Consider the following 23,926-nt stretch of genomic DNA (forward strand, 5'->3'; position numbering starts at 1 on the left):
TAGCAGGGTGTTTTTTCATATGGTGTGCTCATGAGGTCAGTAGCTCTGTTCTTAGCAGTGAAAGCTTGTTGGGAAATCTTTTAAATGGGTGGAAATATAACTGTTTGTAAATGCACACACGCTGTGGGTGACACATCCCACAGCAGTCTTGGTGGTGTGGAGCTTTATAATTAGCACTGCAAAATCAACTCAGCAAATTCAGAAACTCGTATATTTCATTTGCATTTTTCACTGGAGTTAAATTTTATTTTCTTAGTGCAGTTCTGACTTTGGTGAAAGAACAAAATAGAGTCAAAATGAGTCAAGTAATGTAAAAGTAGACTGTGAATATCTCATCTCTGTGAAAAAAACAAATTTGTGAAAAGGGTTGGTATTTTTTTTGCTCATGGAATCATGCTCATATTACCTCTAACATTCATTATCTGTGCTTTATTTACATTGTATTTATAGCAATCACATCTCTTGAAGTATTGTATCTAGTAGAAGGTTAGTATGTTTTATATGTTGTTTGCTTTTATCCTGTTTAAGTTAGTCATCCAGTCAGAACCACAAAAAAATTACAAGACCTGCAACAGCAGATAATGAACAGCAGAAGTAAATATTTAGAGGCTGAATCACATAGAACAGGTTGCAGGTTTGGTCACAGAGTTCAGTTGAGAGTTAAGGACATTTGGGAAAATCAGGAATGGTATTTAAAATGTAAGAGCTATGATCAGCACTAAACCTTATATACAGTTAAACAATCCACCAACTAGCAGTGTTAATTTGTATCTGAACGAGTTCAGAATATATTCATTAGACTTATTTTTATCTTAAGTAGCATCTCTGCAACCCCTGCTTCCTACATGATGCATGTATTTAAGAGAGGAGAGAATCCAGCCTCTTCTCTAACCTGTCCAAAGTGATGTTGTTTTATACAACTGTTTCAAAAACAAAACACACTAGCATACACTGGAAAAGTGCTGGCAAAATGCCTGTGCATCTGAATGATTTCAAATCCTTGATAAAAATTAGAACCAGGTAAAGTTTTTTAGTGCAGAAAAACAAAGTCCTATTTTGTGTATTGCAGTATTGCAGAAAAAAAAGAAAAAACATTTTATCTGTTCTCATGCTATCAGCACTGGGATGCCAGAAGAGATGAATCTGGAGAGGTGATTTATGAGTCCTATGTAGTTTCAGCCTTTAAAGACGTATTGTACCCTATTCTGCATGTGTTTGCAATTCCAAAAATCAAATTAATTATTTTTCCATTTCTGCAGCAAACTGTACAGCTGGGCAATAACTGGAATCGGACAACTTTTGAAAAATCAGTTCCCATGAGCACATACTTGGTATGCTTTGCGGTGCATCAGTTTCAGTGGATAGAAAAAACATCTGCTAGTGGAAAACCTGTAAGTCCTGTTGCCTCCTGAACATGGTTCAGATGACAGATGTACTGGGATTTGCATTTAAAAAAAAAAACACCAAACATCTCTTTTTATGATACAAACAGGAACGTTTTTTCTCCTTTCCTACATCTGTGTTATGCAGCCTGTTTTATTAGGTTAGGTGTTCACAGTGGTCCTTCTGACTTTGACTACATACAGTGTTTTGCAGTCCTTCCCTGTCTTCCATCTTAGTGAGATTCCAGTCAGTACCTCCCATACAGGTGCATGGGTGAGGAAAGAGCACTATTTCTCCAGCATCCTCCCTGATCATGAGTATGAGGGAATGCACAAGTTCAGGGGTACAAGACATTCATGGCCATAGATACAAATATTTTACAGTTTTCTGTGGATTAAAAGGTGTGAAGCTATGCATTTGATGTCTTCCTATTTCCTGTCATGGAGACATAGGACTACAATGCTATGTACCATTATGTATTGGCTTTAATATTCTTTACTTTACAAGTGTCTAAAGGTAGCTGCCCAGTGTAGGTTCTTTACAAACAAGTATTGAAGCAGCAATAAATAAGCAGTGCCAGGGCCTGCCTGCACAGCTGGATATTTGGTAGGGGTCCTAATGAAGTGAATATATTTGAATCTGAATCCATTAAATCAAAATATCACCTTTATTTAGATGCAACATGCAGTAATATCCAGTTCTCACTTGAACTGAAATCTCCTGAAGGTGCAGGTGATGAGGCTTAAGGAGATCACAAGACATTACATTGAATCACATCCTGAAAGCCTAAATACAATTTGCTTCGCAACATAAACTTCTCATTTGGCCTACACCTAGTCTGAGATGCTCAAACTAGTGTTAACTAATTATTGGTTTCCATTTTATGTTAATCTGGGGCAGATGATGATCTCAGGACTGTATGCTCTTGCTGCTTCCCTGTTCTTTTCCCTTAGGGATGTAATACATGGTCTTGCAGTTCAGCTGAGCTGGCAGTGCTTTCCTCCTCTTCTGGAGGCAAGTGACACTGATGGACAAGTAATCTAGAGCAAAGCCCGAGCCAAACCACTGTTCCCCTAGCAAGGAAGCTCTTCCTGAGTTTCTCTATCTGAAAAAGCTCAACAAATCCTTCCCTACTTAAGGCTCTCTACTGATGTGAAAATCTGCCTTATATAAATCTCCAAAGTGCTGATCCAGTTCTTAGCAAAGACTTCCTGGCACAGCACTGTGCTGAGGCCTCCCTCCTCTACACCCTCGCTAGCATCATGTGTTATGTTTATATTATTTCTTGACAAATAGCGAAGGCTAAATTACACTTAGCCAAGCAAACAGAGCCTGGTTTGAGATAGCAACGCAATATTCTTAGATCCTTGGTTTTGGCTTACTAATTTGTAAAACAGGAAAATGTTTTAGGCCACCCAGTCACACAACTTTGTTAACCAGATGCTCTTAAGCGTGGCTGCTCCATTCACTATCAGAGACAGGACTTTGATTATTTGGCCTTGATAGATATTCTCTACAGTTAAGTTCAGAATCAGAATTTGTGCAGATTTGTACAATATAATATGGTGGGGGAAGCATGTAAAACTCTATTTCCTAGGTGCAAAAGTTAGCATTCTCTGCTTATCCATGCCATGCTCTAGACTATGGCTATGGTCAATATTTACTTTTTTTTCCCTACAAGCAAAACAGTAAAGCCACAATGTTCCTGACTGGTTGTAACTTTTCTAAATAAAAGGGAGTGTTCCACTGAAACGTGGTAATTAAAGCTGTGTGTGTAGAAGCAGCAGCGTTCATGTCAGTACAGAGCTTGCCTGAAGAAACATCTTCTAATTCAGACCTTGGTTACTACATATTTTATTAATGCTATTCACTAAATAATGTCTGAGGGCTTGCCTGCACTCGAGTTGCCCACACTTGGGTTTTTAAGTGAGGTTAAAATCATAACCATTTCCTTTCTCTTACCATGGACTTTAGCTTTACCAATATAAAGTATATGTGTAAGAATGTTCTTAATTAAGGGAACCATTTAACCTCCATAACTAAAAATTACCTTTTCTCCAGGAAAAAACAGGCTACCTTTGGAGTTTCTTAATCAGATATTTAGAAAGTCCTTCTCCTGACCAAAGTGTTCCTTTCCAAAAACTTTGAAGCCCAGCTGAGCAATGAGGTATTTAGATTCACAGACTGCTGAAAAGAACATTCCACAGTTTGCTGTATAAATTGCTAGCTATAAATCCCTCATCCAACAGAAAGAATCCATGTGATCCATATATTGCTTTCATAAACAACAGCAACAGCATACAGCTCACGTGGCACAGTAAATTATTTAAAAACTCTGCCATTCTGTCTTAAAGATATTAATGGAATCAGTGGTAGGAAATGAGCTTACAGCTGGAAACAATGTTTCTGAGCTGATTACCTGTCAGGTACCAAATGTCTGGTTTGGAAAATCACAGAGGAGATTATACAAATGAAACCCAAAGTCACTTCTAGTGCATGCTGAAGGTTTTGGAAACCATTAACATGGATCAGCTAGGGGACCAAAGACTGCTAAATTGGGTGAAGAGCTTACTGAAGTGGAAATTGCAAACTGTAATTGCAAACTGACCCTGAGGGAAATCCCTGGGCTTGGAATGAATTCCCGATTGAATTTCATAAGCTTTTTTTGGTTTTGTTTTTTTCATTCCGACTTTATTTCTGACCACTTACCCATCCTCCCCTCTCACTGGAGAGAGTGTAATTTCATGGTATCGAAATCAATGTGCTGTCAAGCTCTAAGAGGGCTTCTAGAGTAGGCCAGCTCCTTTGCTCCATTTGGACTCTAAACTCCTGGCTGTAAGACAGCACTGAGGAGTAAACAAGCCAGACCAGCACAGGCAGAAGAATGTGGCCCATTCATAAGAGTCACGGAGCCTGCAAAATTAGATGGGTCCATTTTCCTAAAGCCAGAAACTTCACTCCAAATAAATACCTCTTACTTCCCACACTGAAGATTGTGGAGGACAGTAAAGAGAACACCTTATAGCTCCTGCCAGTGGACACTCCAGTGCTATGGCTCTGCCCTGGGGCAGAGACCTCTGTGAGATTTGGGATAAAGAGATTGAGGGAAAGACCCCCAAAAGGCTCCATAAATTCTGAAGTTGAACTTTGTCTTCATGATGTGGAGGTAACATCCCACAAAGCTTTTTCAAGCTGTAGGCTTCCTCATCCTTATGGGTGCCATAAGGGCTCTAGTCCTCCAGGGCATGAGATTTCCTGCTGCTTGACAGTAATAACTAAAGCAGTACAGGCACCAAGCCACAGAGATGGAAAGGGCAGCACTCAACACACTAATTTTTGTGTTCAGGAAAAAAAGAATGTTCAGATATGCAAAAGGAGCAGAGAAATGGTCACTCGTCACACACAGAGCTACCAAACAGGCCAGTTGTCCTGGATCTGCCTGATTGGAGGAGAGCCAGAGAGTTAATTTTTGTCTGGTATTTCCAGAAGTGCAGCAGCCCAGGAGGCACCCTAACTGTGACCGGGTGGCTGTATGGCCTGAGGTCCCAGGCAACCAGCCACTCAACCTGCATGGGTCAGCATGCCCAGGAAGACTTACAGATCTGGTAAACACACTAACTTCAAAGGGTCTGAGATCTTCAAGCATAAAAGGACAAGAGGAAATTGTGATGACAGTAGGTAGAAAAGGTAGAGAGAAATTGAAGAAAATAAGGTGATATGGGCTTCTGACAGATTTCAGTATAGCTGTGCTCCTAAAGATCAATCTGATGGGATCATTCCAGACCAATGAACTGCTCAGAACAAGTGGATTCCCTTCAATTGTGCTTACTCAGGCTTCCATCTTGAGAAAACTAGACCTTGGGGAAGGAGGGGCTAATATGCAACAAGGCATTGCTCCAAGATTGGCCTCTGTGAGCTTCTGAACACGGGTTTTGCCATTTCACAATTTAAGCATACTCTGGCGTGCACAGATTATGTTGACTTGGTCTCCCTTACATGCAATATTTGAAAAAGTTTATGGAATCAATGTGTTATGGAACAGAATTCATTATTCAGGCCAGTCTCTTAGGAAAATCTGCAGTGTTATAGGTATGTATGTTAAATGACTTTTCAATGCTTGCCACCTTCTAACTTCTTTTAACTGAAGACTTGTCACTCTGTATTTTACAGCTGAGAGTTTATGCCCAGCCACTGCAAATACACACAGCAGAATATGCAGCAAATGTAACAAAAACTGTATTCGACTTCTTTGAAGAGTACTTTAATGTGAGCTATTCTCTTCCAAAACTAGGTGATTATTATTACTTACTTTTTTCCATTTTATTAACTCACTGTAACAGTTATGTTTCTCCTTAAGGTTTTTCTGCTTTGGTGGAAAATAGCACAAAAGCATTTAGTTGCTAGATGCTGCTATGATGTCAGGATGTTTTAAAACCATACCATGTGGTTCAAGATGTTCTTAAATGTCATGAGGGTTGGTCTCAGTAACCGTTTTGTTACCAGTTCTCACAGTTCAGTTTGCTGAACTGAAGCACCAGTCCCCGCGTGTCTTGTCAAGCATCTTGTGGAAAATCAAGGAAGCATTGGTGTCATCAGCAAAGGAATATCATGAGCTAAAGTAGAGCCAGAAGAAGTCTGAGAAAAATATGTACCACTTCCATGAGAACTTCTGGACAGAAGTCTGCAGTGAGATAAGTGAGGATGCAAACTGCCAGAGAGAATGTCATACTATTTATTAACCTTAGTGCAAAGTGGGTGTGTATCCACTTCTTAGAATGAGCGTGGTCCAGCATATAACTTTTGTTTCTACTGCTGGGCTAAATAAAGACCCAAAGCTAAACAACAGTGGGCACACAATCAAATTTTGCCCATGGTTACAAAACAAGCAAAGAAAAAGTTGTGTAGTTGGGTGTCCTCTAGCTCGGCTGTTTGGATTCTGGATCTGATTTGTGCAGTTTGAACTAATAAAGTAGAGAACGTAATCAGGGTTTTGGAAATGCCCCCTCCTGAGACCTCCAAAGGGGTAATTCAGTTAGGTTCATGAACTTAAAAGGATGTAAAAATATTAACTATAAACAAGCCAATGTAATGGGGAAAAAAAACCAAACAAACAACTTCGAAGGCTATGCAAACCTTCTACTGGCTGTTCATATATGTACACGTATGGCTAACCTCTGTTACTTTAACAACAGATTTTTTACATCCTCCTTTCAAAAAACATCATCTGAGTTTACTGTAAATATTTGTTTGCATAACAACTGAATTAGGGAAACCAGTTCTTTCATACACCCAGTAATAACTGAGACTATATCTTACCTATGCTTCATATTCAAACTTTCTTCAGAGTATGGATAAGGGCCTGTCTCCACTACAGGGTGGACTGGTAATCCCAGGTCAGCAGTATCAGAGGGTAGATGCTCTTGCAGATTTTATACTGTTCCTCTCAGAATGTCTATTTGTTGGATAACAGATCTTTACTTATTATGTTGTTCTCTCTGTATAAGAAGACATCAAGATCAACCCTGATGAATCAAATATGTTTATGCATAATGATTTGTTTAAATACTATGTTTCATGTTGATTTATGGCTTTTGGCATTGACATTCTTTTTGTAATTCTCATTTAGACTGTCGGTGAACCCCTTGGCAGACTATCAGCTTTGATTCTGTAATCAAATTGTTTAAATTAAAATAAGAAATTCTTATCTTCTGTTAGGGTGGGGTGAGGTTGTTTGCTCTATTGAGTTTTAAATCCACCTGCACTTTTTCAGTAACCCCAAATAATGTGGTCATTATTTGCAGAAGAAAATGCCAGGCCAACTGAACTCACAGTTCTAATTTAAACCTGTATTGACCCCCACAAATTGCCAGGAATAGAAGCAGATGTTGTTCACGACATGGGGGATTTACTTCAGTTAACATGTCAATAAATAGTTTTAATACAACAGTGTGACAAACAACAGCGTGCCTCATTATGCTGTGGATAGTTTCAGGTTTATGGCCTACAACACATCCCCAGACAATACTATTAATTTCTAGAGCCAAAATTAAATAATGTATGATATGCATGATCTCAGGAGGTGGCATACCATCACCTCACAAGACAGATCCCCAGTAGTGCAATTGCTGCTATCTCTATTAATCTCAGTGGAGCCTTGCTATCAGCTGCTCTAGGCCAGTTCCCAGCTTCTTAAACATAGGTTAGAGACTGCAGTCCACAGTAGTAAGCCAGAACCACAGATGGTAAGCAAAACAGGCTGTGAATACACAGTAAGAGGCCCAGCTAAGTGGCATAAAGGATACAGTGGTAATCATGTTCTCTTTCTTTCAATGTAGATAAAATAGCTATTCCAGATTTCGGGACAGGTGCTATGGAGAACTGGGGGCTGATCACATACAGAGAAACAAACCTGCTGTATGATCCCAATGAGTCAGCCACTTCCAACAAACAGAGAGTAGCTGCTGTGATAGCCCATGAGCTTGTTCATCAGGTATATTTTTATGATTCACTTTTACCATGCTTCAAAAGGGTACTCCCAACGTTTTAATCTTGCAAATACTGTTCTTAACTCCATCTCAGGATCTTCCATGTGTGCTCACAATTTGATTGCAAAATTTCATGTTAAAACAGTTCCCCGTTAGAGCTTTACCTACTGCCTTTGAATTCTTCTCTGGAAGGTAGATGCTCAGGTCCAGACAGTGAGCCAGTTTATGAAAATGTCTCTGAAATGTCTTTTAGGAACTAATTTGCATGTGCAGATGTCTCTTTCAAGCAAACAAATAGGGACAAGTATACACTGTAGGGGCTGCCTGAAAACATATCCTTACAAGCACAAATCATCAAATCAAGAGGAAGAAACTAAAATTTTTCATTGGCTCGTGAATCATTAGCAATCTCCCCAGTAATATGCAATTTTATAATACAAGGCATGTTTTAACACAAGGCGAAGCCTGAATTCCTACTTAAACCCCAGTATTATGGTAATTTTCATCTTGCAATAGGAAGAAAAGTGAACAAATTAATGTTATATACGGAGATGTGAGACACTAAAATGTACATTTACCATTTAGCTAACACTAAACATAAACAATGTTTATAATTGTAGTGGTTTGGAAATATTGTGACCATGGATTGGTGGGATGACTTGTGGTTAAACGAAGGATTTGCCAGTTATTTCGAGTTCCTGGGAGTAAATGCCGCAGAACCAGATTGGCAAATGGTAATTATTTCTGTCTTGTGGAGGGTTGGCAGGGCTGAGGGAGGCATTTTGGAAAGGAGTAAAAATTAGACAAGGATGATGAAGACTTAAAGTATGTTTTTAGAAAACTAACATAGTGCAATGCAACATAAAGGTATTTTAAGCTTCTCTACCTACCTATGTTATAGTCTGAGACTAGTCAAACAAAACTTTGTAAAGTATTGGTCTGCATGGAAAAGTCATTCTTTTTAACAAAGTAGGTCAATTGTTTGGTTATTATTATGGCAAGTAATACTTGGTGGATCCTGGACAGAACTTTAGCAATTTTGCAGGGTTGTTGGAAGGTCTAACACTGGAAGATGGAGTTTCTCATTTATTTAGTTCGGCTGTAGTGTCTTTTCATGAGACTTGTCTAAGGGCTGGGAACCCGGGCCTGCCTTCACAGTTTGGGCTATTTGTTAAGGAAAATATCAGCTCCCCCATTCAGCTGCTGCCAGCATTTAAAGTGTCATTTCAAATGCCCCAGCTCAGACAATCTGTAGTACACACACTGCAAAAAAAGGTAGTGATAGAGAATGGCCCACAGCTCTGGCTGGACAGCAAAACAAACTCCAGTCACTTTAAGGGGGTTGCAGACAAAAGGGTAGCTGTAAGTATGCATTATACTCTGAGGAATGATAACAGCATGTGAATAAAGGGAGGCTTGCTCTCTCCTTCCTCCCCTCCCAAACAGATGCAATGGCACATAGCATGCAATATTTCCCTCAGCTTTACAAGTGTAATGAGTTTCTGGCTACCAGAAAATATATAACATATGCCAGTGAAAGGAAGGAGGGTAGGTTTGCAGAGGTTGACCCTGTTGTCAAAATCTACCCACCCCTTCACCTAGTGACTTTAGAAGCAGGCAATGTTTATTTGGTGCTTTCCCAGCTTTCCTCCCTGCTCCCCATAAATATCTCTTCTCATCCACGTTATGTGAGGCTGAGAATAAAATCATTCCTGGGTCACTTCTTTTACACTTTGGAGTAGAGGATCTGTTGTGGTAACTACATTTAAAAAAAAAAGAAGTAATTAATGAGCCTAAAATTTGAAATAGTTCATTTAAGATCTAAAGCCATTTCAGTGTTAGCATCCTAGTGAGTAGAAGAGGAAAACTAAATAGAGAATTAGTCTTTTTCAGTCAATATTGATTAGGAAGTAAGGGGATTTTGACTGCCGGCAACTTCATTGTTTAAAAAATTAATAATTAATAATTTATCATTTATCATTTATAATTAATAATAAAAATTAATAATTCTTTTAAAAAAAACAAAAACCTTGGGATGGGGAATCTGCATCCTTCCTCCCTCCTTCTCTTCCTCTTGAGCTCCATTTTTGCAAGAGGAACCCATAATGTGTTGCAGATATTGTCACATTTCTGAAATTGGTAATGCAATTCCATTTTTTGCCTAGTGTGTGGGGTTTTGTGTTATGATACACATGGGAAAGCAGGATTTTCAAAAGGCAATTTATCTTAGTTAAGGAAAAAATTTACCCCTCCCCGCTCAGACATAAAGCAGATGTTTGCAAGTCCTTCTTTAGGGGAAATAAAATTTCATTCCATTTTCCTACTGCCTCTCCCTAGAGAAGCTGCAGTTCAAGCTACTTATTTTGTGAAGTTAGTCATATACTCCTGCGTTTGTTTCTATCCTAACACCTTCTCTTTCTCAGCTTGAACAGGTTTTAATTGATGATGTGCTTCCTGTAATGATGGATGACTCTTTGCAGTCTTCCCATCCAATTGTGGTGGATGTGTCATCTACAGCTGAAATCACGTCTGTGTTTGATGGGATATCCTACAGTAAGGTAGGGTATCCTCCTGTTGTGACTTTAGATGAAAAAAAAATGGGGCTTGGAAGAGGAGATTATAAACTCAGGAGAGCTTATATTAATAGCTCCCAACCCACTTGGTCTGTGTCCGTGTGGATATTTTTCCTATGACATTTCTGACTGTTGTCAGTGGTGATTCAATCAAAAGCAACTGTGAGAGAAGCAGCGCAGCCAGAACCTCAGTCAGCCACTGTGCTCCAAACCTGCACACAGACATGCAGGGATATCACAGCGTCAGCTGATTCTGCCACTGGAGATTTTGGTTTTAAAATTATCCAAAAATATATACTAAGCACATCCTTCTCCCACCACCTCATGTGATGATGCAGCCCAGTTATGTCAAGCCTCATAATCTAATAATGCAAGGGTTGGAACTTGATGATCTTAAGGTCCTTTCCAGCCCTAACTATTCTATGATTCTATGATGCAAGAGCAGATGTCTAGGTGTCCACTATCTCACTTTCCCATCTCACCTTTGAGGCAGTATAACCAAGCAGTGACAACAGGAAAGTAACTTTCTGTCTCATACTGCTCACAGTATCCCAGCCACTCTAGAAGCCTTACCAAAGATGAACTATACCAGCCTCTACTGACATTGGCCCTAGCCTGGGAGACAAATTAGCTCCACGTTTCACTAACAGTTGTAGAGTTCAGGACTGACTGCAGATGGTAGTGAACACCACATTAGGTATTTGACAAGCTTTATGCTCATCCTGGGGCTGTCGCTGTCAGTGGTGGTGGGGACCTGTGGCCATAAAGGCTCTCTCAGGAGCCAGCTGGAACTGACTGGAAGAATACACTGGATTTTTCTGAGCAGCAAGGTATTAGGATGTTGGTACAATCCAGCTGTTGCTGTGACCAGGGCACACAGAAGGCTCCTTGCACCCACAGCCTCTAGTAGTACTAGCTGGGTGGGACACCAGCCAGGAGCTCAGCGCTTATAGAAAACTGCTTTGAGGTCCAGAGCATTAGAGAGGCTGGCTGCCATGCTGAGGATCACCACTTTGATGTGATCAGCTAAGATCCAGACTAGGATTCTGAAGCCAACTTGTCTCCCTCCATATCAGATATAGCCAAAGCCATTTTGTCCTTAGACAACCTCAGACATGGAACAAAGCACGTGTCCCCCAGACTCCCTATCTATCTGGTATCTAACGAGGGAGTCCCTTGACTCAAGAGCACTGACAACACTTGCTTCTAGTTATTCTGACAACACTTGCTTCTAGTTATTCTTTTTCAGTGCATTGAAAGACAAGTCTGAAGAAGAACAGGAGAAAACACCCCTGTCCCTCTTCCCTCTCACCCCCATATATGCCAACAAAATGAGGAAGGAGCTGGGACTCTCTCTCCTCAACCAGCAAACTCCCATGTTACTTCTGAGCCTCATACACCATGTTTGTGTTGACAGCTTCTTGTATGACTCAGTCAGTGTTTCCTATCTGATGCCATAACAAGTTTCCACTAAACACACAAAATCCACCATTATTAAATACTGCTTGTTGCTTTCCCACTAAGCTCCCATTATTGGCTAAACACAAAGGATGTATTGCATTGACTTTAGCTTTAGCTGTGCTAGTCCGTAGCTGTAGATATTACTTTTATTAGCTAGACTTGTTCCATCCATTTCCATCACTTTTCTGTTTTCAATTGTTAAATCCTCTATCCAACAATACAACCAGTATTTATTGCATCATAAATGCCTCACAGTCAAATTATAAACTCTGTGAAAACCTGCATTGTGTAACACTGTTCTTAAATCAAACTAACAAAAAGTCAAGAAACATACAGAGCTAAATCAAATACTCTGGACCAAAATGTATTTTAATGGTGATCTAAGCAAGAGACATACTTTTGCATGGTCTGAACAAACAATGGAGAAAAAAACCCTAGCTTTTACTCATCTCTTTGTGCCTAGATAATTGCTACATGAACTCATTTTTTTCTTTTTTAAATGAAAACACTTGAGGACTCATGCATTGTATGGGAACAGTCTGCTTGGGATATAATTTGGCTTGGGATATAATTTGGCTTGAATGAGAAAGTCTTCGTGTAGGTTTAGCTCAAATTTCTGTTGGTATTTACATATAAATGCGTGACAAAAAAATTAACTTGTTTCTTTTTGGCTTTATTTTGGCTTCTCTTTTGCATTTTTCTTATGAAAACAATCTCCTCACAGTAATATTCATCACTAAACAAATAAAGCATGTTTTGGAATGCTCTCTGCTAGTTTTACCAGAGCAATTATAGGGCTTATACAATCCTAAAACTCTAATGAATTGCCTAAGGGTCTGGGGAGTCATTGCAGTATATTCTGTAAGCAAACATTTAACTGTTGTATGATCAGTAGTGCATTATGTGCCTAGCAAAGCTCTACTAAAGTTGAGTCGGTGACTACACAATTAATGCATATAAATTTGTTTAATATGCTCTTAAAAAGTAATTGTGTCTCACCTCTTTTCCAGTTTAATCCTCTTTCTTAGTTTAAAAGATTCTGTTAAAGTAACAATGAGATTTTTTTGTCTTTGGACTTCAAACGTTGACTACCTTTTCAGAAAAACAGATGCTTAAATTTAAGTTCTGCTAGAAATTTGCTCTTAGATCCCCACACTTTTGGAACCTCCCAGCTAAAGAAGTTTAGGATTAAATGTTCCATATTTCTGCCATATACAATCTTGTCATATACTTGGCAATTGTTACAGCTCTTTAGGAGAAGTTATGTGGGTGTTGATAAAAGACTCCCCCCCCACATCCCCATCAGACAAGGTCAGCCATTCAAATCAAGGTCACTTCTCTGAACCTCCCCAAATAGTTGAAAGAAAGGAAAATTATTAAACCAGTTATAGGAGCATCTGAGCTATTCTCAAATGCACTTCACCATAGACTACAGAGGAATAACAAAACCAGGCGGAAGAGACTGAAAAACAGCAGCAGAAGATGCAAGGGGCTAACTAGACACTGCAATTTAAAGCAAAAGAAATCTTCACTGTTCCCAAATGCATGCATAAATGAGTATTTCTACTCTCACTTTTAATATAAATGGGAGGGGATGGTCTATGAGAGGTGATATCAGGTATGTGGCTGATAGACAAATTTGAGCAACTGAGCTACTCTAGTGCATACATGTGGCCTTACATGTATTATTAGAGTAATCATAAACAGCTTTTATGATGGATATCTGTTCTAAATTTTACTGAATAATTTTTGAACATATTTCATGGCAAGCACGCTAAATTACTGTATCGGAAAAGAGTCATCTGCTAACCACCTTGACTTTGCAACAACAGTCTGGAAAGCAGTTTGGGGCATATCTCTTCCAACACTCCCTCTGCCATATATTGTGCAATCAAGTTGTTATTCTCAAACACCTAAATAGAGGAGACAGGATTTACTGAGAATTCAGATAACATTCTTGTTTTCAAGGGACAACTGGATTTTTAAACTGTTCATGGCATTAGGCTCTCTGCAGCCCTTTGATTTAGTTGGGAAAATGAAAATATGATAATCCTAAAATCATATTTGCATTTTAGATTGGGTTTGCACTGCTTTTGTTTTTCATCATTTTGTGCCCCACTTTGTTCCATGTGACTCTTCTGCTTCTCTCGCCTATCTTCCCTTTGTTTCTTTATTCTTTCAAGGTCCTAGTTGTTGTTTTTCTGTGAAGCCCAAGTAAGTAGGTTCTCTGATCCAATTTCTACCGTGCTTCAGAGGCCAAAGCTCTTATACAAGTCCTCAGAAATTCTCATCATGAATGTTGAGATGACTTCTGCAACATGGAAAGGCCCAGACTTGCAGCATTTTTTGAGTTTCCTACCTGCTGGGTGTTCAACTGAAGTCACTTCCTCTATCAGGCTGTGCTGCTGGACAGCGCTAGTTCCCAGCTGCTCTCACCCCTGTCTTCTTCATAGAGAAGCAGGGGGCCCTGCTCACACAAACCAGTAGAGTGGCAAGACAGTAATCCCCAGCAGCAGGGTTCAGGAGCCCTTCTGCTAACACAGCTGGATGTGGAAATGCATGTCTGATCACAGTTAAAGACCCATTCTTACATCCAGAATTAAGTTCCTGCAGACAAGCATGCCACGCTATGATGGAATCTGAAAAAACACTTCTTTTCTCAGATGGATGGTTTCTATTTCTGCCTTATAAAATATTCATTCACATGTTGCTTTTAAGATTAATGGAAATTCAGTGTTAAAGTTGTGTAGAATGACCTTCTACACAGAATGACCTTCAGAATGACCTGTAGAATGACCTAACCCTCTCCCTTTGTCCTCAGGGTGCATCAATCCTCAGAATGCTTCAAGACTTAATGACACCAGACCTCTTCCAGAAAGGCTGTCAGGTAAAGGTGGCACCAAAACACGCCAGAAATACAGCCCACCCTCATGTGACAGTAGCAAAATCATTATTAAAAAAATTAAGATCAGAGATCCTGCTATTAGTAACAAAAGTATTTAATGCATTTCAGTACTGAGTGGACAACATCAAGGGGAAGAAGTTCCATTCTTCCATACAAGAAGGAATGTGAACTTCATTAAGATTTGCTAGCCTGCCAGTGAGGACAAAAATTCATGACTGCTTTTAGTGGAGAAACGTCCTCCACCCCACTGTTTTCCTGTTGTCAGCTTTACCATCTGCAGCTTCATATCACCACGGTCCTCCAACCCACCCAAGCCTGCGATGCAGGGGCACTTTCACAGGCATAAGCTCATCGGTGCCCTATTGCAGGGGCACCCAGACCTAGAAATTTACCAAGGTAAAAGGGGAGATATTGTACATTTCATAGTCCTTTCTTGTGGAAGAGAAAGGATGATGTTACAATATTATGCAAAGAAAAAATTGGAGAAAGGAGCCCTCCCAAAAAGAGGAAGATTATCTGCCTTTTACACTGAACTGACATCTGTCATCTTTGAAGTGTTATAGCACAGGCTACCACATTTGTTCTTACCTCCCTCCCTCCTGGAGAGCACACTTGTAGGATGCTACAAGACGGTTGTATTTTCCTTTATTTTTCCTTTCATATATTCAATCAGGATAGTTCCACAAGATGTGAAAATACAGCCACCTTGTTCACAAGAGATTAACTCTTCCCCTCCACACAGACCCTTCAAGATCATTAAAATAGGTAGTGGTAGCTAACAGTGAAACAAGTAGCACCATCTACTGACTAAACATCACCAGGATCCAGATAACGGCAGAAAAACGCTTGCGAAGCAGCCAGGTAAGACACAGAACAGGAAGAGTGTTTAGGAGGTGCAAACACTTGCCTGAATACCATTATTCCTTGTAACAATCATTTTTATCACAGTTTAGAGGTGAATAGACTTTCCTCTTTCACTGAGTCCACAGCTAGTGAAACCTCCTGAAACAGCTTCCTCCTTCTGAACAACCTCAGACAGAAATTTGCAACAGGGTATGCTGATGTCCATTCAAACAAAATATAAATAACTCTTCAAATACAAATTAGCTTTGTACTAACAAGTCATACTGGAAAATGATGACTTTCAGCATTACAGGATGCATTGGAAAACAAAGGAACTTCATCAGCTGAATATTGATCCGTTCAACCTCCAGCTCCCAATACTACAAATCATGCTCTCTGTACTCTCTATATCTCTATACAAATGAATATATGTACTGTTTTCATAGGCAAAGAAAGACCTGGTAGTATTTTCACAGTCTTCTATTTATTTCTAGATATATTTGAAAAAACACCATTTCCAGAATGCCAAGACAGATCAATTTTGGGAAGCTCTGGAAGAGGTATGTTTTGCAACAACCCAAACCCTTACTAATAAACGTTTCATATCTCACCCATTGATTTCCCAACATTTTTATATTTTGTAGCTTTTCTACTAATGAGAGACCACAAGCTAGGCAGCCTTGCAGTATATCCCAACACATCTTAACATCTAGCAAATATATTATTTCCTCAACTTTTTTTTATAAGACTGTGGGAGTGGAATAAGAAACAAGAAAGGACACCTTGCTAATTAACAGCCTGCTACTGAAAAATTTCCCCCACAACTCAAACTCACTTCATGGGTGAAAACACTCCTCATCCACCACACATATGCACCTCAATACTCTCCATTATCTCCAACTAGATTCAGCTGTTCGAAAGCTCTCAACATTATCCATTCCCAAGTAAGTTTGCTGCTTATCTCTGTTTCTAGCTTCTGAGTCACAGAATCATAGAATAGCACTGGAGAAGTCCTTACAGAACATTCAGTTCCAACCCTCTGTCATGGGCAGGGACACCTTCCACCAGACCAGGTTGCCCCAAGCCCCATCCAACCTGGCCTTGAGCCCTGCCAGGGATGGGGCAGGCACAGCTTCTCTGGACAACTTGTGCCCGTGCTTCACCACCCTCATAGTGGTGGAATTTCTTCCTGATGTCTAATCTAAATCTACCTTCTTTCCCTTCTGAGCTGAGTCATTCTCTATCCCATAATTTTCTAATTTTTCCTTAAAGCTTGCCTGTCTCTTTCCATCTATTTCATTACCCCCAAAAGCCCACATGCATACTGCCAGGTTTCTCCCCAATGATACCACCTTTTCTTCCACCACTATGGACATTCACACAGACCAACTTGTGTCTTCTTTCAAGTTTTCCTCTTTTCCTTGGGCCAGACTTCTTCCTGCTCTCTGTCTGGCACTCTGCATCTTGACACCATCTACTTATCTGAAGAAGGAAACTGTGACCTTTAGCTCCCTTCCCTCACAGATGGCACCCTGGGCAGGCAGTGGCAGCTTTCTGCAGAACCAGTCTCTAGGATAGAAGTTCACAGTCCACAGAATGGATCACATTTTACATTAGTGCAGCTGCTAATGTTTATTACTGGCTTCACACTCATAAGTGCACTTATACTGCAAGGGGACTTCTGGCTTTGAAAAATCTATGTACTTTCTGTCCTGATCAGTTGTTTTCTCAGAAAAAAATGGAATAATCTTAGAACATACAAGGGGCCTCAAAGTTTCCTCAGTATTTCTTGTCCATGTTACTAGCTAGTCTCCTGCCCACATACTTCTGATTTTCTTAGTCTGTGTTCAAGTTTCCAGCTCATTTCTTCTGTCAATGACAGGCACCACAAAAGGATTTAATATTTTTTGTAGTGAACATACTCTTTCCTCTTCCCCTTTCTGCTCTTCTTTCTCTCAGTATCAGAGATATTTTCTTTTTTCCACTTTGGACTGAATTTCCTTTTTCACAGCAACCTTCTCCCATCATTCATAGGCAAGTGACATACCTGTGAAAGAAGTCATGGACACATGGACTAGGCAGATGGGCTACCCTGTTTTGGAGATGGGAACTAATTCAGTATTCACACAAAAACGTTTTCTCTTGGATCCCAATGCAGATGCTTCTTACCCTCCTTCTGATCTTGGGTAAGTTCCTGCTGTAAATGTCTACCCAAAACAGGCAGAAATACTGTACAGATGCTTTCTTCAACTGAAATACACACAGTCAGTGTTATACTCATTCTGGCTAAACTTACTCTCAGCATTTGTTTTTTAAAAGAAACCAGCAGAAATTAGACACAAATATTTTAAATTTAGGACATCACCAGCCCTTTGCTTCAGGGTTTCTTTCTCAAACACAGCAGAGTAGACTTGGACAGAGTCTTCCAGAAAATTTATTTCCACACATAGATAACTCAGATGATTGCAAGCCATCTGTTGAACCACTGCAAAATATAATCTGACAGACTAAGGAAAACTGAGACAAAATTGTCTCTGCCCAGAAACCAAACACCATGACCCAGGTATTTTGCACCATGAGAGTTTATTCCTTCTCCTATGTGATATAGGATCTGTAACACATTAGAGGGTCTTCACACACCATACAGGGTCTTCTTTATACATCTTAAAAACATGAGTTATTGTGAAATAGCTAGTCATATATAAATGTTACTAATCCTCCTCAAGAGCTATTTTTTCTTATTTAACTCAGGACAGTATAGCATAATTTTACTCATCTAAAAGATAGTTATTTAGTCAAAGTTAGCCACCTTGGACTCTTATGTGGCAGTCAGACAGCTGCAGACATTCACCTACTGTATTCAAGGTAGGAGGGATTCTTTATAGGAGCATATTTGTCAATTAACAGATGACTAGCCTGAAAGGAGACGAACCCTATTCGCAGGTTGGTGGACCTGCACAGAAAACTGTCTTGGCTGCACCATGGCATCAACCAGCTGAATGAATGTTCAGAGCTGGCATTGTGTATATTCTTAGCCAGGCCTAATTTTGAGGCATTACAATTTTGCTAACATTTCAGTGAAAAAGATTCAAATTAACTCTTATTAGGAAGTTTTCATTCCTTGAACTGTCCCAGTCAACTAAACCAGTAAAACTTGCCTGTATGAACCAGAACTAAATCTACCCAAATGCAATTTTGCATTAGCTTATACTAGTTATTGTAGTACAAAGAGCAAGAACAAGGAGAAACAGTTGTGGAGCTTAATTTCATTGTGATTCAAAAGAAAAAACTTGAGCAATGACAAGTCCCATGGTATTGGCAGTTTTGGATAGGTAGCAAAAGAGCTGGGATGAGATAATTACCTGTGTATTTGGAATGTTGTATTTCTCCCAATATAAGCAGAAAAGCTTGCAGGGTTTTGAAGCAACTCTAGCTGCAAACTACAGCACTGTGCCATCTGAAGGCTGGTTCTACACACTATTCAGGAAAAAAAAACCTGTTTGTGTTAAATATTTTGACTTATTGCACTATGCTCTCAGGTAGCATACTCAGGAATCATGCTTTGGCTTGACTTCAGGACTTACAGTACACTGCCATTTGTCATTTCTTGAATAGAAATCCCAGTGTTGTGCCTACCTTAACCTGTCAAGAAGCTGAACTGTTCACTACTTCTGCTATTCCCAAAGTGAAAGGGGAATTTGTTTTTGAATATGTAAGCTTTATAAATTACTTAGAAACAAAATGCAGTAATATGTATTATAATGTTGATATTATCTATCTTAAGACAGACTTACTCCCTTGCCTGAAAGTCAATCCACTGAAAATCAATACTTCCTCCTTCCACCCTCACAGATGAGGAGACTCCTGAAGAGATCCTACCCCAGATGGGAATGGCCTAATTAATTTCCAGGTTCAGGGTTTTGATTTAAGCAGTGAAAACTCCAGGCCTTGAAAAAACTCCTGAATCCTGCAAGGATAGTCTCCTGAGCTGTCTGTTTGTTTCAAATTTGTTTGGCTTGAAAGAGTCCTCTCCTGAATGCTGGCACTTAAAAGAAATGGAAATTCAAAAACTAGTTCTGGGATGGACTGTAATATGCTAACATGGAACAGCAGCTGACTTCTCAAAATGGCTTAACAATTTTAGCAGCCCTATGCAGGTGGCTGTGCAGGTATGCTCATGGCGTGCTCTGCCATCCTGCTTCCCTGACTACCTGGTCACAGTCTTGATCAGGCTGTGCTGAGGCTCCCTTTCATCCAGTGCCTCACTTTTGGAAGAATTAGGATTATCTTGGAGAAGGAAAACAGTCTGGAAAAGGCAAGAGGTCCTACTGACTGTATTGCAGTGGTTGCTTAAGCTCATTCAGCTTTCTCATCTGTAAAAAAAAGGTTTAATAATACCTAACCACTTATTTCAAGTCAGCATTGAAAAGATTAACTGGTGCCTGCATAAAGCCCTACATCAACTATCCACATAGAGTCATCTTTTACTGAATTAATAGCTTTGTACCCTGCTAGATTATTATCAGACATAACATGAAGATACTGCTTAACAGGATTTCATGTTCCAAAGCTGTGGTAATAAACTACAAAGTATAGCACAATGGAAATTCATTCATTTAATCTCTCTCTGATTATGGGTAATTATTATCCTCTCCAGCATACAGAGTCATCAAGAGGTGAAGATTGTATTCAGAAGGACAGGGCCCCAGCAGTTCCATTGATTTTTAAAAAACGCAAACCCAACCAGATAAGTTGTGCAGCTTTCAGCCTTAACTTTAGGCACGTAATTTGCACAGTACCATATTAACTTGTCTAAAACATCAGCATCAGACAGTGGACAAAATCTTACCCCATCCCTTTCTCAGTTAACCAGATAATTTTGAAAACTATTGATAAATACAAAGTATTAAGACAAGATACCGTTACTCCCATCTCAGACACTTCATACTTTTTATTTTCCTTTCAGGGAATGTAACTGCTCCAATCATACCACACCAATATGTGACATTTTGTTGCCTGAATAGAGTATCATAGCACAGAAACCTTTTTACAACACAAACAACAGCTATTGGTAAAAAAGCTATGTTTTGTTACTAGGGATATTTGGTAAATGTATGTGTACATAAGCACACAGTTGGCTTCATAAAACAAGATTTAAGCATTAAAACAAATTAAAAAGATATACTGGAATTTTATTTTTAGCATTTGCTTTCAAATGTCATTCGATTCTCTTTCCCTTGAAATAATTTCAGTTACAAATGGAATATACCAGTGAAATGGAGACTTGGAAGTTCAACAAACTATACTTTCTACAACCTATCAGATTCTGCAGGTAAACTTACCTTTCTCTTTTAAGAGTAATGAATGAATAAAGCTTTTTAATGTCTTTAACAAGAAAGAAAATACAGAATTAACTTTCATGCTTTACAGTTTTCAGATCCAAGAACCAACACAGACCTTTGTTGGGCTAAAGTTAGTAGTTACATCTGCAATGATTATTTCCCCTATACACATGTCAATTTAGGCTTAATTCAGTAAAGTGCTTAAGCATATGTTTAAATCCAGCCCTATTCAAGAAAGCATCTAAGCATATTCTTAATTATGATGTACTAAAACCAGTAGGAATTTGATATGCCCATTTTCAAGCCTAAGAAAAGAGGTGATGTAGCAGGCTGGTGAACGCACCTGTGGCATGGTAAACCAGCAATCTGAGTTCAGTTAAAGAAAAAGAGCTACGTATGCTTTAAACATAAACATTTTCTAATGCTGATTTAAGGAATGAGAAAATACCTACATGGGTATTTTTGATGATTGTTGATGCAGTCAAATTTGAAGTTATAATTCTAGTGGCCAAAAGGGGGAAAAAATGGAGGGAGGGGAGTTTTTAAATTTCATCACATTAGAATTTCAGAAATATCACAATCAGCTCTTCTCTTCATGTACCCTTAAAAAGTTAGTTGACATAAACTGAAAAATTAAATTAGTTGAGGATAAAATGTGAGAACTTTAAAACTAACAGTAAACATGCGGGTGAAAAAACCTTTAGAAATATTTGCAAGAACTGCTTCTTTGCAACACTTTACTTTTTACAATGACACCAGTTTTCACCACTCTCCCTAGTCACAGTGATCTCCATTTTAAATTTAACAAACTAGCTTTCCCAAGTAATTACCATAATTCACTATTCTAAGACAAGTGCTGGCACTCATCAAAGTCTACAATAACTCATCTTTACTCACAGCCATTAAAAAAAATAAAGTGAAGGTTTGCATCTCATTTCAATATTCATCAAAACCAAATATTACTTTTGGAGATACAGAATCTCCAGTGAGTTCTGTGTCATGTAAGATGCACAAACTGATCACTGTTTGTTTTGCAGGAATTGCAATACCATCACCTCCCAATTCTTTTGTGAATATTAATCCAGACCACATTGGATTCTATCGGGTGAATTATAATAGTCATAACTGGGCCAGTTTAAGCACTCTTCTGGCCAGCAACCACAAAGTGAGTGTAATAACATTAACCTACCCAGTGGGTCTCTTATAGAGGCCTTTTGAAGCTGTTTTTTTCTGAAAATAATGTATATATTTTGACCACTCTTTTTTCACACAGAACTTTTCAGCTGCTGACCGTGCAGGGATTTTGGATGATGTCTTTTCTTTGGCAAGGTAAACTGATTTCCTGCAGAGATTTCAACACAGACTCTTCACTTTACATTGACTATCAATTGGAAGTAACTCAGGTGGTTGAAAGAAAGTTTCAGAATTTGTTACATCACAATTGTTTATTGGCTTGTGTTGTCTTCAAGATGGGCAAATTCAAGTATGCATTGTCAACTTGCAATATCAACACAGCCAAGGGAAATGCTACCCTTCTCTTCAGTGGAAGAAAAAAGAAAGAGGGCTTTAATTGCACAGATCTTAGGGGTGTTTTTTGCCATGTAAGTAACAAGAACAGATGCAGTCCAGAAGATGTTCAGAAAATCAGAAGCACTTCTACAATGCATAGCATGGCATTAAGAAATTACCACCTCAGCTATCTTGTTTAGAAGTTTGCTTGGAAACTTCTAGCTCTTTTACCCAGCCATGCTGATACAGATAAACTTTAGATGACCTTCTGAGACAGCCTATAAGTCTGAATTGCCTCAGCCTTTCAGGATGTCTCCAGATCTAGCAATTCCTTTTTGTGTGACAGGAGCTGCCATAGTCAGTTGACAGTTACTCACTTCTGGGCACGCTGGCCTGCTGCACAGTGTGAGCAGCCTTCTCACAGCACTGATCAACAGTGATCCTCAGTGATCTCTTTGGAAAACACCTTCCAAGTTACATTCGAGATTATCTTACCCCTCCTAGAATTTATTTCAGACCTTCTAAAGGAAACAGTGTTCTAATATCTTTAAAGAAGCAAGTTATTCAAGTTCATTAAAATAACAGAAGTTATGTTTTCTCCTTCCACAGATCTGGACTAGTGAATTACTCTGTTCCTCTGGAGCTCACAAAATACCTAATAAATGAAACAGACTATTTACCATGGCATAGACTTATATCATCTGTAACTTATCTCACAAACATGCTTGGAGACGACACAAATCTCTACCCCCGGTTTCAGGTGATGAAGCGAAAAAAAACCCAAACATTTCTTCATGACAGCACTGGATCTGATAGCTCAAGACGTAACAACAATAATATTGAAGATTAAGTCATTTTCAATGTTGCTGAACAATCAGCATTTACTTTTTTTACTGTACTTGAAAAAAAAGTGCTGAGAACTGCTTAGTACTATTCTCTGAATTACTTGGATTCTCAAGTCAGGACTATGCACCTGGAGGAGAAAAATATGTTAGCTATTCTTATAATCCATCACCATAAGTCACAGTACAGACATTTGTTAGTGAAGGCTGCCCTGTATCCAATAAAGAAATGTGTACAGGGCAGCAAAATCTCTGACACCTGTCCTTAGCACGAAGGGTGGCTATATCTCATTGTGGCAGCGAGCAGGTTTGTTGGTTGACCTAACGTGCTGAACATGAGTTAATGGTCACTAAAATAAGCATGTCCTGAACTCAGTATTATCTTTGGAAAATAGTTGTGGCAGTGTGTCCTTGCTGTACCCCAACCTTCATTTGGGAGGACAGGCAAGGCTAGAGAGAAGCAGGTTGCCTTTGTCCTAGATGCAGATCAGAACTGCAGGCATTCAGAATTGCGGGCTGTAGTGATCTGGAAAGATAGTGTGTGTTTGTATTATTTTTTAATTAAGAGATGCTAGTTCTGGGA

General features: G+C 39.2%; 1 protein-coding gene across 1 annotated transcript in view; it reads left to right on the plus strand.

The window, feature by feature from the left end:
• Positions 1-23,926, plus strand: part of ENPEP (glutamyl aminopeptidase) — a 36,007-nt gene that overhangs the window by 7,309 nt on the left and 4,772 nt on the right. The window contains exons 3-14 of the mRNA XM_061478638.1: positions 1,260-1,391; positions 5,554-5,674; positions 7,719-7,873; positions 8,489-8,602; positions 10,292-10,426; positions 14,724-14,789; positions 16,145-16,210; positions 17,685-17,836; positions 20,903-20,982; positions 22,030-22,157; positions 22,266-22,321; positions 23,111-23,261. Of these exons, the coding sequence (XP_061334622.1) occupies positions 1,260-1,391; positions 5,554-5,674; positions 7,719-7,873; positions 8,489-8,602; positions 10,292-10,426; positions 14,724-14,789; positions 16,145-16,210; positions 17,685-17,836; positions 20,903-20,982; positions 22,030-22,157; positions 22,266-22,321; positions 23,111-23,261 (1,356 nt within the window). The remainder of the gene's footprint in view (positions 1-1,259; positions 1,392-5,553; positions 5,675-7,718; positions 7,874-8,488; positions 8,603-10,291; positions 10,427-14,723; positions 14,790-16,144; positions 16,211-17,684; positions 17,837-20,902; positions 20,983-22,029; positions 22,158-22,265; positions 22,322-23,110; positions 23,262-23,926) is intronic.

This window comes from Pezoporus flaviventris, unplaced genomic scaffold, assembly GCF_033815535.1.
Source record: "Pezoporus flaviventris isolate CSIRO_AGI_PZ_B2104156 unplaced genomic scaffold, CSIRO_AGI_Pfla_v1 ptg000002l, whole genome shotgun sequence".
Taxonomy (NCBI): Eukaryota; Metazoa; Chordata; class Aves; order Psittaciformes; family Psittacidae; genus Pezoporus; species Pezoporus flaviventris.